The sequence below is a fragment of the Oryctolagus cuniculus genome, chromosome 2, assembly GCF_051225735.1.
Source record: "Oryctolagus cuniculus isolate XC-2025 breed Fujian yellow rabbit chromosome 2, ASM5122573v1, whole genome shotgun sequence".
Lineage (NCBI taxonomy): Eukaryota > Metazoa > Chordata > Mammalia > Lagomorpha > Leporidae > Oryctolagus > Oryctolagus cuniculus.
This window is the reverse complement of record NC_142868.1, coordinates 115,590,051-115,605,767: the sequence shown is the minus strand read 5'-3', so window position 1 is coordinate 115,605,767 and position 15,717 is coordinate 115,590,051. Positions and strand designations below refer to the sequence as shown.

At 41.9% G+C, this 15,717-nt stretch overlaps 1 protein-coding gene across 2 annotated transcripts in view; it reads right to left on the bottom strand.

Moving 5' to 3' along the window:
• Nucleotides 1-15,717, bottom strand: part of TMEM131 (transmembrane protein 131) — a 168,604-nt gene that overhangs the window by 34,025 nt on the left and 118,862 nt on the right. For both annotated transcript variants that reach the window (XM_002710001.6, XM_017339810.4), the window contains exons 18-27: nucleotides 14,974-15,078; nucleotides 13,250-13,336; nucleotides 9,474-9,626; nucleotides 9,298-9,373; nucleotides 9,006-9,123; nucleotides 6,924-7,062; nucleotides 6,716-6,825; nucleotides 6,215-6,281; nucleotides 1,006-1,157; nucleotides 659-801 (exon numbers count right to left, since the gene is read on the bottom strand). In XM_002710001.6, the coding sequence (XP_002710047.3) occupies nucleotides 659-801; nucleotides 1,006-1,157; nucleotides 6,215-6,281; nucleotides 6,716-6,825; nucleotides 6,924-7,062; nucleotides 9,006-9,123; nucleotides 9,298-9,373; nucleotides 9,474-9,626; nucleotides 13,250-13,336; nucleotides 14,974-15,078 (1,150 nt within the window). The remainder of the gene's footprint in view (nucleotides 1-658; nucleotides 802-1,005; nucleotides 1,158-6,214; nucleotides 6,282-6,715; nucleotides 6,826-6,923; nucleotides 7,063-9,005; nucleotides 9,124-9,297; nucleotides 9,374-9,473; nucleotides 9,627-13,249; nucleotides 13,337-14,973; nucleotides 15,079-15,717) is intronic.

Here is a 15,717-nt window from a genome sequence, read left to right as displayed (position 1 = left end):
AAACTCCCCAGATGCTTCCAAATAGCCCGGGTTGGGCCATCATCTGCTGCCTCCCAAGGTGCACTAGCAGGAAGCTGGACTGGGTAGCCAGGACTCAAATTAGCACTCTGATATGGGATGCAGGCATCCGAAGTGAGCTTAACCCACTGTGCCTCAATGCCTATCCCAGTACTTTCAATCTTGTAAGATATAGATAGGGGCTGGTGCTGGGCCACAGCAGGTAAAACTGCCATCTGTGGTACCAGCATCCCATATAGGCACCAATTCAAGACCCGGCTGCTCCACTTACAATCCAGCTCTCTCTTATGGCCTGGGAAGGCAGTGGAAGATGGCCCAAGTGCTTGGGCCCCTGCACCCGCATGGGAGGCCCAGAGGCTGCTACTGGCTTTGGATCAGCACAGCTCTGGCTGTTGTGGCCATTTGGGGAGTGAACTCTGTAACTCCACCTTTCAAATAAATAAATAAATCTTTGAAAAAAAATCACAAAAAATAAAAAAAAGATCCAAAGCAACCCTGAACACAAGATGTGGTATTTCCCCAAAATCTTAAGCACTCTTCACTAATGCTTAAGGTGTGCATATATAGATAGTCCGTCTTTTAGAAATATTTGAAAGCAAATACTGAAATTTGTGCCACTGGAATTGTTAGAAATACTCACTATCTGTACAATCTTTTAACAATGCTTCTGTGATTTTGAACCGCAGGGAACTTCCAGGACCTGGAAGCTTGCCTGCCACCCTCAAATTTTCAGTTGTTCCTTGCCCTTGGACCATCACGGCATCCAGCACAGTCAGGTTATTCCTACGCAAGAACAAGAATTACAGATTTTCCTCCCAGTAAATCTGCAACATCTTTTAATCTGTAATTTCTACTGTTATTTTATAAATCATCACACAGAACGAATGCACTGAATTTTACTGTTATATTTGCAAATTCATCTTGAAACTAATCAAGGACTTTTGTTATATTATAAAAATCAACTCTTAGCTCTATCTCAGAACTTACCTGACTATGATTAGTGAGGAAACAGTTCTGTTATAAACTGGGGTAAACTTTACTTTGACAGATTTCTTTTCTCCAGGTTTTAAAATCAGGTTTAAAATTAAATGACGAGAGAGGCCCTCTGTGAATCCCGTTGAACTTTGCAGTGGATGAGCCTTGAATCATTGGATGGACAAACAGGTGTCATTAATATATTCTCTGGAAAAATGGTTTTTCCTTTATCACATGTAGCGCCCAGTAGAATTTCTCAAGTTGATTGAATATGCAAACAACTTTATTTTTCATGTTTTACACACTGAATATCTGCAATGAGAGAGCTGAAAAAAACCGCTAACGAGGCTTCTTGTTCTACAAAACGGGGCTTTGTTCTCACATCACCAAAGCCCACATTGTTTGTACAAGGCATTTGTTTTGTACACAGATCTTTGCATTTTTAACCTTCAGAAACTTAAAAATATCACACACATATAGAAATGGACACAAGCCCAAGATAAATCGCCCAATACTTTTTGCACAACACGAATGTTCACACAACCAACAGCAGGACCCTGGGGTCCTCCTGAGGCTGCTTCGATCACTGCTCTCTACTCCCCGCCACAGGGAAGCACCTGGGGTGACTTCCAGCTGTAGCACACTTCCATCGCAAAATCGCTGCCATTCCTAGCAGTACCTTCTTAAGTTTTATTTTGAAAACTACACACATGATACTGTTTTACCAACAATTTAACGTTTGAAGCATAGCTTAGTTGCTGGTTCACTACCCAGATAGCCACAATGGCTAGGGCTGGAGCTGCATCTAGGTCTCCCACATTGGTGCAGCGGCACAAACACTTGGGCCATCTTCTGCTGCTTCTCCCAGGCACATTAGCAGGGAGCTGGATCGGAAGTAGAGCAGCCAGACATGAACTGCTGCCCATACTGGATGCCAACAGCACAGGCAGAGGCTATACCTGCTATGCCACAGCTCTGGTCCCAAAATATGACTTTCTGAGGACCAGTTACTGAAAGGTTGAAAAACATTTTTATTAAAAAAAAATTAAAGTTCACACATAAGGGCACACTGTTCTGGTTTTTTAGCACTAGTAAATTTAACTTTGGGGGAAAGGCTGGCACGGCTGTCAACATACGGAAGGAGAGTGAGTGCTGCATCTTTTTCTTCTCCCTCAGCAGTTAGGTTTAATCCTGACAAAAGTCCATCAGCCTGCATTAGCATGATTCTACAACCACTCACTGTTGATGTACTCAATGCAGCATACTGTTTTTTTTTTTTTTTTAAAGATTTTATTTAGCTTAATTGAAAGGCAGAGTTACAGAAAGATACAGAGAGAATCTTCCATCTGCTGGTTCACTCCCCAAATGGCTGCAATGGCTGGAGTTGGGCCAGGCTGAATCCGGGAGCCCGAATCTCCATGCACGTCTCCCCATGGGGGCAAGGGTCCAAGTACATGGGCCATCTTCCTCTGCTTTCCCAGGGGCAATAGCAGGGAGCCAGATAGGAAGTGGAGCAGCTGGGACTTGAACCAGTACCCATAGGGGATGCTAGAATCACAGGCAGCAGCTTTACTCATTACGCCACTAATGCTGGGCCCAGCACGCTGCTTCTTAATTCGTTAACTCATTTCTGAAGTATTATTTTTTTTCTGCATCTACCATTGTTCTCTCTCAAAGTCTACAAGGACAAGAAAATACTCTAACTGCTCCGAAATGATTTGTGAATAAGTTCCCTTTTAAGTAGTCTGAGTAACAAATGGACACTATGATATACTAAACATATGAAGGAAAAGATAGATAACTAAAAAATAAAACCAAAAAATGCATGGATTCCAAAAATTTTTGTACTCAAATAAACTTAGCATATTTCTCCCTTAAGTTTGAGAGGTTGAGCCACAAAACAGATACAGAGCTTCCTATCAGTCCCCAGATGCCTACAATGGCCAGGGCTGGGCTGGAACCAAAGCTGAGAATTGCAGGTGCAATCTGGGTCTCTCACATGGGTGGCAAGGAACCAATTATAGGAGCCATCACCATTGCTTCCCTGGGCCTACATTAGCAGGAAGCTAGAATCAGGGGCTGGAGGCAGGTATCAAACCTAGCTATTGTGATACAGGACACACCTGGAAGTCTTAACCACTAGGCTACACACATGCTCCAAAGATAAAGTTTTCTGTTAATTCCATTTCTCATGACCTTTTTCAAGTAGCCTTGTATATTCCCCCAAACAGTAGCTAATTTATATCTGATAACATGGGGGTGCTTGGAGATGCTGATGCCGCTGGGACCAATAAAGCTGCACTCACTTTATGGTGATCATTCTCAAGAGCAATCCAGAGCTCCCGGGCATCTCAGAGATCCTTGCACGTACCCACAGTGTCAAAACTATTTTCACAGTAAGAATGACAGACAGTACTGCCTTTTTTACTGTGACGTTTCTGCAATGGTCAGTGTAAGCAGTGGAGGGCAAAACAGCTGACCCAACAGCCTAAGCCAAGGCAGTGGTGCCCAGGCCCCTCATAGCTACTGTATGCTTTACTACCAAGCACTTGCAGTGGAAAAGAGAAAAACGGCCTTGATAAAGCAGTAATAAATACTATTTTATTAAATCTCAACCCTGCTGAACACGTTTCAACAATCTATGTGAGAAGGGCCGGTGCTGTGGTGTAGTGGGTAAAGCACTGCCTGCAGTGCTGGCATCCCTTACGGGCACCAGTTCAAGTCCTGGCTGCTCCACTTCTGATCCAGCTCTCTGCTATGGCCTGGGAAAGCAGTAGAAGATGGCCCAAGTCCTTGGGCCCCTGCACCTGCGTGGGAAACCAGGAAGAAGTTCCTGGCTCCTGGCTTCAGATTGGCCCAGCTCTGGCTGTTGCAGCCAACTGGGGAGTGAACCATCGGATGGAAGATCTCTCTCTCTCTCTGTGCGTCTCCTCTCTCTAACTCTGACTTCCAAATAATAAATGAACCTTTAAAAAATAAAAATAATCTATGTGAGAAAGTGGGAAGGCTACCATGCTCCCTTAAGAAGCTCCTAGAGATGTAAGTTGAACAAACTGAACATCATTCACGTCTGAGAGAATGATGGACAGTCACGCTCAGACTTGGATATTTAGCAGACATTTTCATAAAAACGAGGGAGTCTGTCCCCTGAAGGGGAATAACCGAATTATTTGTTGCTAATGGTAAAATATAAGCTTTAGAGCAAAATTTAGAATTCTGGATAACTTGTATCCTCTCTTGTGAGTTTCAAATTTTCTGATGGGACTGGTGGTTGGACTAATGAGCATGATTTTCTGGATGTTGTGAATGAATTGGATCAACGTGTGTAAGGTCTGCCTATCTCTGTAAAGCAGCAGCTTTCAAGTGACTGATGGATAATGTTATAACTAAAAAAGCAACTAAGGGGCCCAGTGCCGAGGTGTAGTGGGTAAAGCCACTGCCTGCATCCCATGTGAGTGCCAGTTCAAGTCCTGGCTGATCCTCTTCTGATCCAGCTTTCTGCTGTAGCCTGGGAAAGCAGCGGAGGATGGCCCAAGTCCTTGGGCCCCTGCATCCACATGAGAGACCTGGAAGAAGTTCCTGGCTGCTGGCTCAGATTGGCCATTTAGGGAGTGAACCAGAGGAAGGAAGACCTCTCTCTCTGCCTCTGTAACTCTTTCAAATAAATAAATCTTAAAACAAACAACTAAGATACTCCTTCTTTTCTATCAAGTCAGTTTCCAAGTCTGTATCAGTTCAGATTTCCATCACATACTTAAACCAGAACAATGGATCAGCAGGGGTTGAATGCTGAAGGGGATGTGAGAATCCACCTGTCCATTAAGCAAGAGAGTCATTCAAAAGATTTCCAGAAATGTAAAATAATTCAGTGTTCTTGAGAAAGAAATACTTTTTAAAGTATAGCTAGTTTTCATTTTTTGTTACTTGTGTTAAAAGGAATAGGTTATTTTAAATGAATTACATCAATATTTTCAAGATTTCTGTTTTAATTTCTAATACACCTCTCTGGGGTCCTTAGTAATTTTAACCTTATCTTTAGGAGACTTGAGACCAAACGTTTTCAGAAGCACAGCTCTACAGCACTGTAGGGAACTAGGACAGAATGTATCCTAAGCTTACCCCTGGACTGCCTCCATTTCCTATCACGGTACTTTACACCTTGCAAACACTACTCACAGTCACGGACTCAAAAGAGGTTCAGGGCAAGCTACTTTGATATGTTCTCACTTATAAAAGCAGAGTGAAGGAAAGTTCCGGTTTTGAGCACTCTAGGTAACCTCCGGGAACAGTTTGTTATATTGGCATTTTGTAGATGGGAAAAGCAAGGCACAAAGAGACCCCCAAGAGAAAGGCAGGAGACTAAAATGCATTAACTGTCCGAACTTCAGTCTAGTGGTTTAGTCATTGTTCAAGAGAAAAAAAAATACAACAGTGAAAACTACAAGAAAGTAATTTTTGGGCTTAAACACAGGCTTATAAAAACTATTCTAAAAGATGTTTGGCGAATGCACGCCTTACAGGTTAAAACACAAAGCTATGGGAAAGAGCACAATGTTTCAAGAACTCCAGGACACCGAGTTTGCTGAGGTTGGTTAGCGGCTGTTACGATGGTAAGGACCAGCTGAACCTGGGGTCGACAGACTGGGCCAGTATGCAGGGGCGTCAGTGCTCTTCCTGAGTGACACGCCTACTCCACACCAGCGCCTCGCGTGACAGGCAGTGCACAGTGGTTACAGAGAAGAGTTTGGTTCCTAGAACCAACCGGCTTATGTATATATTTTGAACCCAAGAATACCAGTTGAATGAAAGTCATGCACGCTATTCTGCTAAGTAGGAATACAGTCAGTTGTGAGTCAGGTTCCTGGGGTTTACAGTTAGAAAGTATCCAGAGAGAAGACTGAGTTTAATACTTTCATGGCTAATAAAAATAAGTTTTTTATTAGTATACACCTCACCTGTATACTCTCACAACCTCTGGTAGCTATGATTATAAACCTTCCTGGCTGACTACAAATGCTCGCAAGCAGGAACCTTCTGTTCAGTGTGCCTCACCTTGATCTAAATCTCACCCACCCTTCTCTGTCTCTAAGATAATCACTGGACTGCTCTGACTTCTCCAGGAACTTTGCTCTTCAGCCAAACGTCAGGGCAGTCAATAGTTTCGTTCAGGTTGGTTTTGATCATTTCTATAATTGTTTTAGTATGAAGTCTGAATACTTACACTGTTTCTGTAGACTTGGAATTCCAGTGTTTTCAAATCTATCTTTGCCACTTTACTCAAGTTAAACCTAAAATTAAAATGCACATATATTTCCTTCATAAACAGCATCATAATAACAGAGAATTAAATTTGTGCTTTATTTTCAAATTGTCTTCTGGCAGATTTTGAGATCAATATTATCAGATTAATAAATTAAAGGCCACAACTTGTAATTAATATATTGTTCACTTTTTTAAAGTAAAAAAAAATGGGAAGGCTCCACTGATTTTCTCTCTTCAAATCACTCAGGAGGGAGTTCCACACTATTTTTCTTGCCTTAAATTGAAAGCTTTTCTAGATGCTTAACATAACATCAGCTTCACCCTCCAGTACCTTCTCTCTACTTGAGAGGTCCAGAATCTTTTTAGGTTCAATCTATGATTGTATTGGCTTCACTGAAGTTTCAAGTGTGCAGAATGATCATTTGATACCATACATACCATTATCTCAAGCAGTGCTTACCTTGACACTAACTTGTCTACAAAGACTGAAGGGTTGGAATAGAAAGCCAGAGGAGTAAACTGAACATAGACAGGCACATCTGCAGGATTTTCTAAAGTAATCTCTTCTTCCTGGAAGTAATGAAACATGAAGTAAAAGATTTCTACAGAAAAAAGCAACAGTAACTTACAAACTGATTCTTAAGACCAGCATTACTCTGAATACTTACTGAAGAACAGTTGGTATTGGTCAGTGGAAATTTCAAGTGCCGGGGCGAGCTGAGTATGGAAGGCCAGGAGAGCTCAGCAGTAACTTTGGATACGATATTTTTCTGAAGGTCTGTATTGACTTCAAATATAGCACTCAGTCTAGAAAAACGATTTATAAGTAGCGGTATCAACATGAAATGTTTGAATTTTCTGAACACAACAAATTCTCTTAAGGCTTATGTAACTGAGAAATTCTATTCTGACGCTGAAAAAACCACAGGTTTATTTGCTCTAACATTCATTGTACTCTGTTTTTAATGCTATGTGAAGATGTCTCTGTTTTGGCACAGAGTTGCCAAAATCATGTATCACTAATCACCTGTATTGTTTTGGACTGTATATGTAAAGGATGACAAATCTTATGAACAGTTTCAGTAGCATTAGTTTGCAATCCTGTTAAATGTTGAAAAACCCTGAAAAGCATAAACCCAATAAGAAAACCTGGACTCTTACCCAGGCATATACAAAGAACAAAGGATCTTATGGAGGTCCTAAAGGATCCTACATGACCAGGAGAAGGGTGCTAAGAGTCACAACTGAGTTAGCAGAGCAGCGGCTGTGCTGTTTGGCAGATGGCCTTTCTCCCCTCTATAAAAACAAAAGCCACCCTCACATACAAGGAAGGCATCAGTCGAAGAGGCAAAGTACCTAAGGGTTTTGAGCAGACATGCCAAGTCTTCAGCAGCAATCAGGACCTCATCTGAGTATTTCCCTACTGACGAGTGTTTATTAGCCAGTTGTTTGGAACTCAGAATGCATTCCCCAAGGAAACATTATAAAAGGGACCAAGGTCCCTGGGAGCAAACACTGAAGATTATTTTAGTCTTCATACTACTGGATTGTGATACTCTAACATCAGTAAGCACAGGTTTTGTAAGATCCATAGCAGAAATCCTTTGTATCACACACACTGACAAGGTAACACAAAGGGAAAAGTGCCACATTCACTGTGGACTTGGTGGCACAGGGCAGACACACTGGGATGCAGGCACACAGAGGGAGGCAGGCAGGCGTCTTGGAGTGAGGGGTGGGGAGAGGGCGGTGAAGAGGTTCCCCAGCAGTTGAGCTTGGGCAGCACTTCAAGCCACTCACTCCTAACTGGATACTGGCAGGCGGAGCTCGCCTGTACTTTATGATGTCCACTGTGGAAACGCGTGGTACAAAGCAAAGGTTTAATAAGAACTCGCTTGGCAAGTCCATCTGGGTAAGCTGCTCTATACTTGTTTTAACCATTTTAAGGAGAAAACTTTACAGCAGAGTTCAGGTAACAATTGCTGAGATTCAACAACCAGTGTTGGTCTGGAAGGTCTGGAGACTAACACAGCCAGTCACCAGTTACCCAATCAGCCAAATGAGAAGCGCAGTTTTCATCAGCTGTCACACCATCATCATTCTAGTCAAATTCTTTTCTGAAGTAGGTGGAAAGATTAGATTTCTATACTACCAAATACCGCTCTGCTTTCGCACCCAGGGCAGTGCTGATTTGTCACTGGCACATTTCCCACCTGCCATGACACACGAGCAGCCCATGTGCAGCGGGCCTGGCATGCCCCTACCAGCTCAGCACTCAGAAAGGGCATGCCAGGCCCGCTGCACATGGGCTGCTCGTGTGTTCTTTCCACAAGGGGCAAATAGACACTCGTTCTCCTAAGGTGGGGATAAACCTAGAAAACGGTTTCCTTGCCTGTCACAGAGGTCAGTGGTAGATTAAAACTCTCTTTCTTATGCAAATGGATGTGATTAAGGTGAACACTGCAGTCATCCTACATTAAGACAACTTCAAATAGTTTCTTTGACTTTAAGGAAGTATCTAAGGCACTGGAGAAAAGAGAAAAATGGTAGTGGGTATATTTCTGAGCAATATACAATTAAAATGGCAAGTTAGGATGCCTCATAATAACTTTCTTGGATATACTTTCTCAGCTATAAATATAAACTAAAATAACCTAATATAAGACTAGTGTTAAGATTTAGAAAACACGTCGACTGAGATGTTTCAAATGTGGAAAGATAGCTGAGGTATTTAAAACAAAGCCACTCACCTATGACCTGAACTCTCCTTTATTCCCATCCATGCTTTGAACAGGCTTTGATGCAAATCCCAGTCAGCATCCCACATATCTTCTTGCATGGCTACCCCTGGCTGTACTTTGGGTTCAGCTAAAACAAGGAAACACATGTTATGACAGACCTGGCCCTACATCTACATCCACTTACCAAACTCCTTCCGGTGATTTCTATACCAAGAGACCGGGATGGACTTTACAAAGCGCAACCTTGTATTAAAAGGGTATTTGTGGGAGGGAAGGCATGAGAGAAAGCAAGATAACTTACACTTGGACAGAAAAGGCAAGCCAACATAGCAGTGATCCCCACATTGCAGTCCAGGGTCAAAATAGATGTTTGCAATCTACAAAGAGGCACAGGAGAACCATGAATCCCACGTGCATGGGCGGTCACAATAACAAAATAGGAATTTACTGAAATTCAAAAATATAACATTTCCAAACCTTTGATTTCTTTCCGGGCTCCAAGTCTTCCTTATTACCCCGCAATCGCTTGTAGTAAAACCGTACGTCCTCCGACAGAGATCGGATCTGCTGTATCTTCACCTTCTGTGAGAAGGAGTTCATGATGTTTAAACTCTGATGAACTATCTTCCCCTGAAGGAAGGAAACAAAGAAACTCATGAGCATATGGCTGAATTTTCTCAAGATCACATATAGAGCTGACAAGCATACTGTAGGAAATTAAAGCCCACAAGACACTGGAATTCTCAGCTGTTGATAATCTCTAAATTTGAAATCAAGAGCCCAAAGCACTCATATAAAAACTAAGAGGATAAATTTTTACAATGTTGTGAAAATGAATTGAAGTAAAAATGTCCACAGAGTCATTTGAAGATGCCACTAAGGAACGAACAAAAATAAGTTTAGTTAAACAGAATTTTTTTTTCAGTCTGTTAAGTAAGGTTTGCTTATTCTATGGCAAGGGCACCCTGAAATGACTAAATTCTAAAATCTAAACCCAAACGATAAAAAAGTATTTTCTCTGTGAAAGAGAGTACCATTTGAGTGATCAAAAAGCAGTCAGACATCTTTGAAAAATATGGGTTATCAAATATCTTATTAAAACAGCAAACAGATTAAACTTTCATAACCAATGACTTCTCTCGCTAGGTACTAATTTTAAATAAAAATGAAAATGATGAAGAACCCTCTGTAAGACTATATCATAATCTTTTACTTTCCTTTGGATGAATACAGAATCTTATCTTTTTGTACACATGATCCCAACCTACCTGGAATTTCTAAAATGATAAACCTTTAAAATATCTGCTATTCAAAATGCAGAAGCTAAGAGAGTACACGGGAAGAATAGTCACCCCCATTTCACAGCCCTGTGAGAACAGAACACCCGAGCACGAGGCAGACGCCGTCGCAGTGGGAACAGCACCAGAGCAGCACGCACAGGTGGTGCCTCTGGCAGTCACCCGAGCTCGAGCACCTGTGAGGACTACATCCCTCGCAGGCGTGCGGCGGTGCCAATCAAAAGAGGCGTGCACATAGACGTCCCTTCTGTAATTCTATTCAAGTACTAAGTAAGAAACTGTATGTTACGTAAATGTTTATTCTGAGACATCATTGTCAGCTCTAGTATTCTCCATCTGATAAACAGATTTTACAGAATCTGGTTATACAAAGTTGATCTGTAACTCTGGCAGATATCTGGTTCTGAAAGCCATTAAAAGACATCTGAAAAATTAATGTGAAGCAGTTCAAAACCAACACAAATGCTTTCTCATTTACTCCACGCATGGGACTTCTCACTCTGACATATCTGCTGTCTTCTAAGTGAACTACTCCCTTCCAGGATTTGAGCATTTAGGAGTCACTGACTGAGAGGGTAAACAGAGGAACTAAGTTCTTATGCGTGAATAATGGTGTCAAGAGTTTGGTAACTCAGTACACAGTGGAATGACAGGAAGGTGAACATTTAAAGACCCAAGGAGCTGATGTCATGTCAGAACATGGCTACAGAATGATGGACACAATCTAAAACCGTGAGTACTTTGTGGTGTAGGACGAAAATTAATTTTTATTGAGCTAGGAAAAGATTATGAGCCAACAATTATGCTAAGCCTTTTGTGCGCATTACTTATTTAATTTTTTGGACAATTCTACAAGTATTGGTATTTTTGATTGTCCACATTTTACATGAGGAGGCAAAGGAATAGAGAAGTCTAAGTGAGCTGTTTGAAGTCATAAATCCATTCACTGGTAGTGCTAGAATAGAAGTCCACAATGCTCTGGTCATTCCATAACCCTTTGATATCCAGTCCCCTAGTAGCTGCTACAATCTTTTTTTTTTTTTTTTTTTTAAGATTTATGTATTTATTTAAAAGGTAGAGTTGCAGAGAGAGAGAGAGAGAGAGAAATTTTCTATCTGCTGGCTCACTATCCAAATGGCTGGAACGGAGTGGACCAGTCCTAAGCCAGGAGCTTCATTCAGTGTTGCACCTCCCTGGCAGGACGCTGCCCACCTGTGACTCTGGCATCCCATATGGGTGTCAGTTCATGTTCAATCCAGCTCCCTGTTAATGACCTGAGAAGGCAGCAGAGGATGGCCCAAGTGCTTGGGCCCCTACACCCACGTAGGAAGACTGGGAGGAAGCTCTTGGCTTCTGGCTTCAGCCAGGCTCAGCCTTGGCCCGTTGTGGCCACTTAGGGAGTGAGCCAGTGAATGGAAGACTCGTCTCTCTCTCTCCCCCTCTCTGTATACTCTGCCTCTTAAATAAATAAATCTTAAAAAAAAAAAGGAGTTAAAGACTGAACACTTAAATGTGCCGCATCTAATAACTCAGAATTTGTATTTTAACGAGATAAATTTTAAGTTTCATTTTTATCATGTACAGCGTTAAGATTTTGCAACACCCTGTTTCTCCTGTCACAGAGCAGCAGATACATCTACATTCGCCCAGTATGTCCTGAATTAGCTGCCCCACATCCCTGTAGAGGCACTACCTTTTCCCAATTTTCCACTGCTTTCCTCCTTGCTCTCCAGGCTCAAACCCTGGACCATTGTTTTGACTCTTCTATGTCCCCATCGCCCCAGACTTGCTTCAATCTGTGGGCCCTCTTCAGAACACTTAAGCACATTGCAAATGTATGAGCCGACTCTTCCCTGTGCTCCTCCTCTACCGCTTTGTTCCTCTCCTCTCCTAGATGACGGCCACCGGGGAGAGAAGATCCCTCAACCCCTTTCTAAAGGATTGCAGCGTCAGTGCGGAGGTCAATCTGTAAGGAAATATGTAGGGCACAATCTGAGGTCTGCTACAAGCAGTAATTTCCAAAGTACTCCAGGACCACATATGAAACAACTACTATTGTCTAGAGGGGCCCAGAAACCTTCAGACGTCCTTGGGCTCAATGATCTAGCACTGGGTTTAAAATTTTTTTAGCCATATTTAAATTACAAAGTAATTGAAAAGATACCAATTCAGTCCTTAAATGAAGAGGTCAGAAATAAGGTGTATGTTTCTCATAGCCAACTTCATGTTACAAACACACACAGTTACTGTGGGTGGCAGGGACCCACTACTGTCTCTGAGGGTGTGCATTAGCAGGAAGCTAGAGTCAGGATATGGAGCCAGGTATCAAACTCAGGTACTCCAATGTGGAATGTGAGTATCTCAACTGCTACGCTAAATGCCTGTCCCTAGACAGAAAACTTTCTGAGGGAAGAGACTGTATTATGTCTTTTTTTAAAATTTTATTATTATTATTATTATTTTTGACAGGCAGAGTGGACAGTGTGAGAGAAAGACAGAGAGAAAGGTCTTCCTTTACTGTTGGTTCACCCTCCAATGGCCACTGTGGCCGGTGCGCTGCGGCCGGCCCACCGCGCTGATCTGAAGCCAGGAGCCAGGTACTTCTCCTGGTCTCCCATGGGGTGCAGGGCCCAAGCACTTGGGCCATCCTCCACTGCACTCCCGGGCCACAGCAGAGAGCTGGACAGGAAGAGGAGCGACCGGGACAGAACCGGCACCCCGACCGGGACTAGAACCCGGGGTGCTGGCGTCTCAGGCGGAAGATTAGCCTAGTGAGCTGCGGTGCTGGCCTGTATTATGTCTTATTCTTCTTTACTTCTTCTAAAACATTGGAATGTCTTATCTTATAATAAACAATAAAGAATAACTGACTTTACCACTTAATTCTAGAAAGACAGCAGTAAAAGCAATAGGAAAAAGAAAGAAAAAAATAAATCTAGAAATGAACTGTCTTACTGGAAAACAAGGAGGAAGAACCATGTGCTTAGGGAAGCAGGTCAGGGAACCCACGGCGATCACAGCCTTCACAGGGATTGTCAGGATCTGTGGAGGGAAGCAGCAGACACCATGAAATGACGATTATTGCATTACTTTTTGGGATTAAAAAATTCACTTTGGGACTTCTGCTAGCAAGAATCAACTCAAAACCAATAATAAATTCAACCATAGATGCTTTTAATTTGTCCAATGTACTCCATAAAATGGAATGAAATATAATAAACTGCAGTGCCTTCTCAATTACCCAATAAAAACAGGGAAGTAAGACTAAACAATGGGGAAGCAGCAAAGACAGAATTTTCAAACTACAAGGATTTAAAAGGAAAGTCAAATTATACTGTTAGAACAAGGGATGGAAAATTCATTTTCTAGAGTTATACGGTCAGTTCTCTATTGTTTGCATACAGAAACAGACTTTAATTTCATTTAAAAATGAGTCAAATATTTAGTGTCAGAATCCCAAATCACACATCATTAGTAACTCACAAAGATACTTCCTTAGAATATTTTCTCTTATTTTTATCCATATTAAAATCTTTTCTTAATTCTGAAATTCTGTACTTGGAGGAAATTAATTTGACATTCTCCCAACAAGTAACTTATTATTAAGAGACCAATTCTGTTAAATAAAGATCTACTTATTCATTTGAAAGGCAAATATACATAGACACATATGTGTATATATGTATATATATAGAGTGTATATGTGTGTGTGTGTATATATATATATAGAGAGAGAGAGAGAGAGAGGGAGGGAGGGAGAGAGGGAGATCTTTCATAGTACGGTTCACTCCTCAAACGGTTCTAACAACCAGGGCTGTGCCAGCCCGAAACCAGGAGTCTGGAACTCCATCTGGATTGCCCATGTGGGTGGCAGGGGCCCAAGCACTGTGCCATCTTCCATTGTTTTCCTAGGCATATTAGCAGAGAGCTGGACAAGAAGTAGAGCAGCTGGGACTCAAACCGATCCTCCCATGGGATGCCAGCACGGCAGGTGGTGGTTTAACCCACTGAGCCACAATGCTGGCCCCTGACCAGTTCTATTTATTTTGCAATTAGATTTTTTTTATGTGAGGATTGCATGTGCTCAAAACATGGATGAAGATAGGGTAATATTTTGTTGAATTTAGCAGTGCTTGACTTTTAAATATTAAAAATATTTACATTTGGCAAAAATATATCTATTTAAAGTTTTACTGCATGCAGCACTAACCCCAGACAGTCTTGAGCAAGCTTAATCATCTTTTCTGACCTCTGACATGAATGACTCACATAAACACAAACCTAAAAACTCAAATCAAGACGTGGTTTCCTGATTTTACTCTCCTTTTTAGAAATGTTACAAAAGAGTGTATTTATGATCGCGTTGACAATCAGAGACATGCAAGCCAGGAAATCCAGGCAGCCTGTGTAAGGCCATGACCAGCTGTAAGCACGTTTCTAACAGAGCAGTTCTGAATGTGCTAATGGCATTTTTCTGAAGTTGTTTTTTTTTTTAGTTATGAGGTTTGTGTTTTATCAGAAATCTAAGAGCTAGGGAGCATCAATCTTCTGTGAACTATTTGCAAAAGCTCAGTTTTTAAGGTATGAAACTGATAAATTATCACTTTATGAGTAAACGTAAGCTTTCTGTTTCTACTTAGAAAAAACCCCACATACAAGAATCCCCATAAAGTCCTTACCTCATAGTCTGTTGTTATCTGTATGGCTCCATCATGGATCCCTTCTAGTTTTTTTGCAGTAAGTTTGACTCTGAACACTGCAAAATAGCCTGAAGCTAATATTACCTGTATGAAATGACATCATTCATTAGTCTTGTTAGTTGCAGTTTCTTATTAAAATGAAAGACGGCTATAGATAAACTCTTACCTCCTAACATACAACTCCAACACCCAGAGTTACAACATCATCATGTATAAATATCTCAAGAGTGCCCACTCCTTGACATTCAGCTGCCACACTGACTGCCTGGGCCACCTCTGAGAAAGCTGGTTCAAGGAAGAACAGTCAGAGTCCCAGCTGCATGCTGGGAGGAGTGTGGTCCTCCGGCCAGCAGAGGTACTAATCACCCACAGCCTTGTCTGGGGGTTAGGGAGTGAGCGACACGTGGGGCACAAGTGCACACACAATTGGGTCTGCTTCAGGTTCTGAATGTAGCTCTGGAATGTGAACAGTCACGTCTTCCTGGCAGCTGGGACTGGGACATTATCAAAGCAGCACATCTATGGTGTTCCATGGGCTAATACAGCCAGTAACCTGTGCATGAGGACATGTGCTTTTCCTTTCTGAGTTCTGTCCTAACCTGCAGATGAGATATGTGACGCCCCTACCTGCAGAAGCTGATTCCACTACTTCTTTTCTCAATAGGCTTAAATTCTGAGTTCCTGTCTCAGTAGCGGTAAGGGCCAAGAAGAGATGCATTTGTC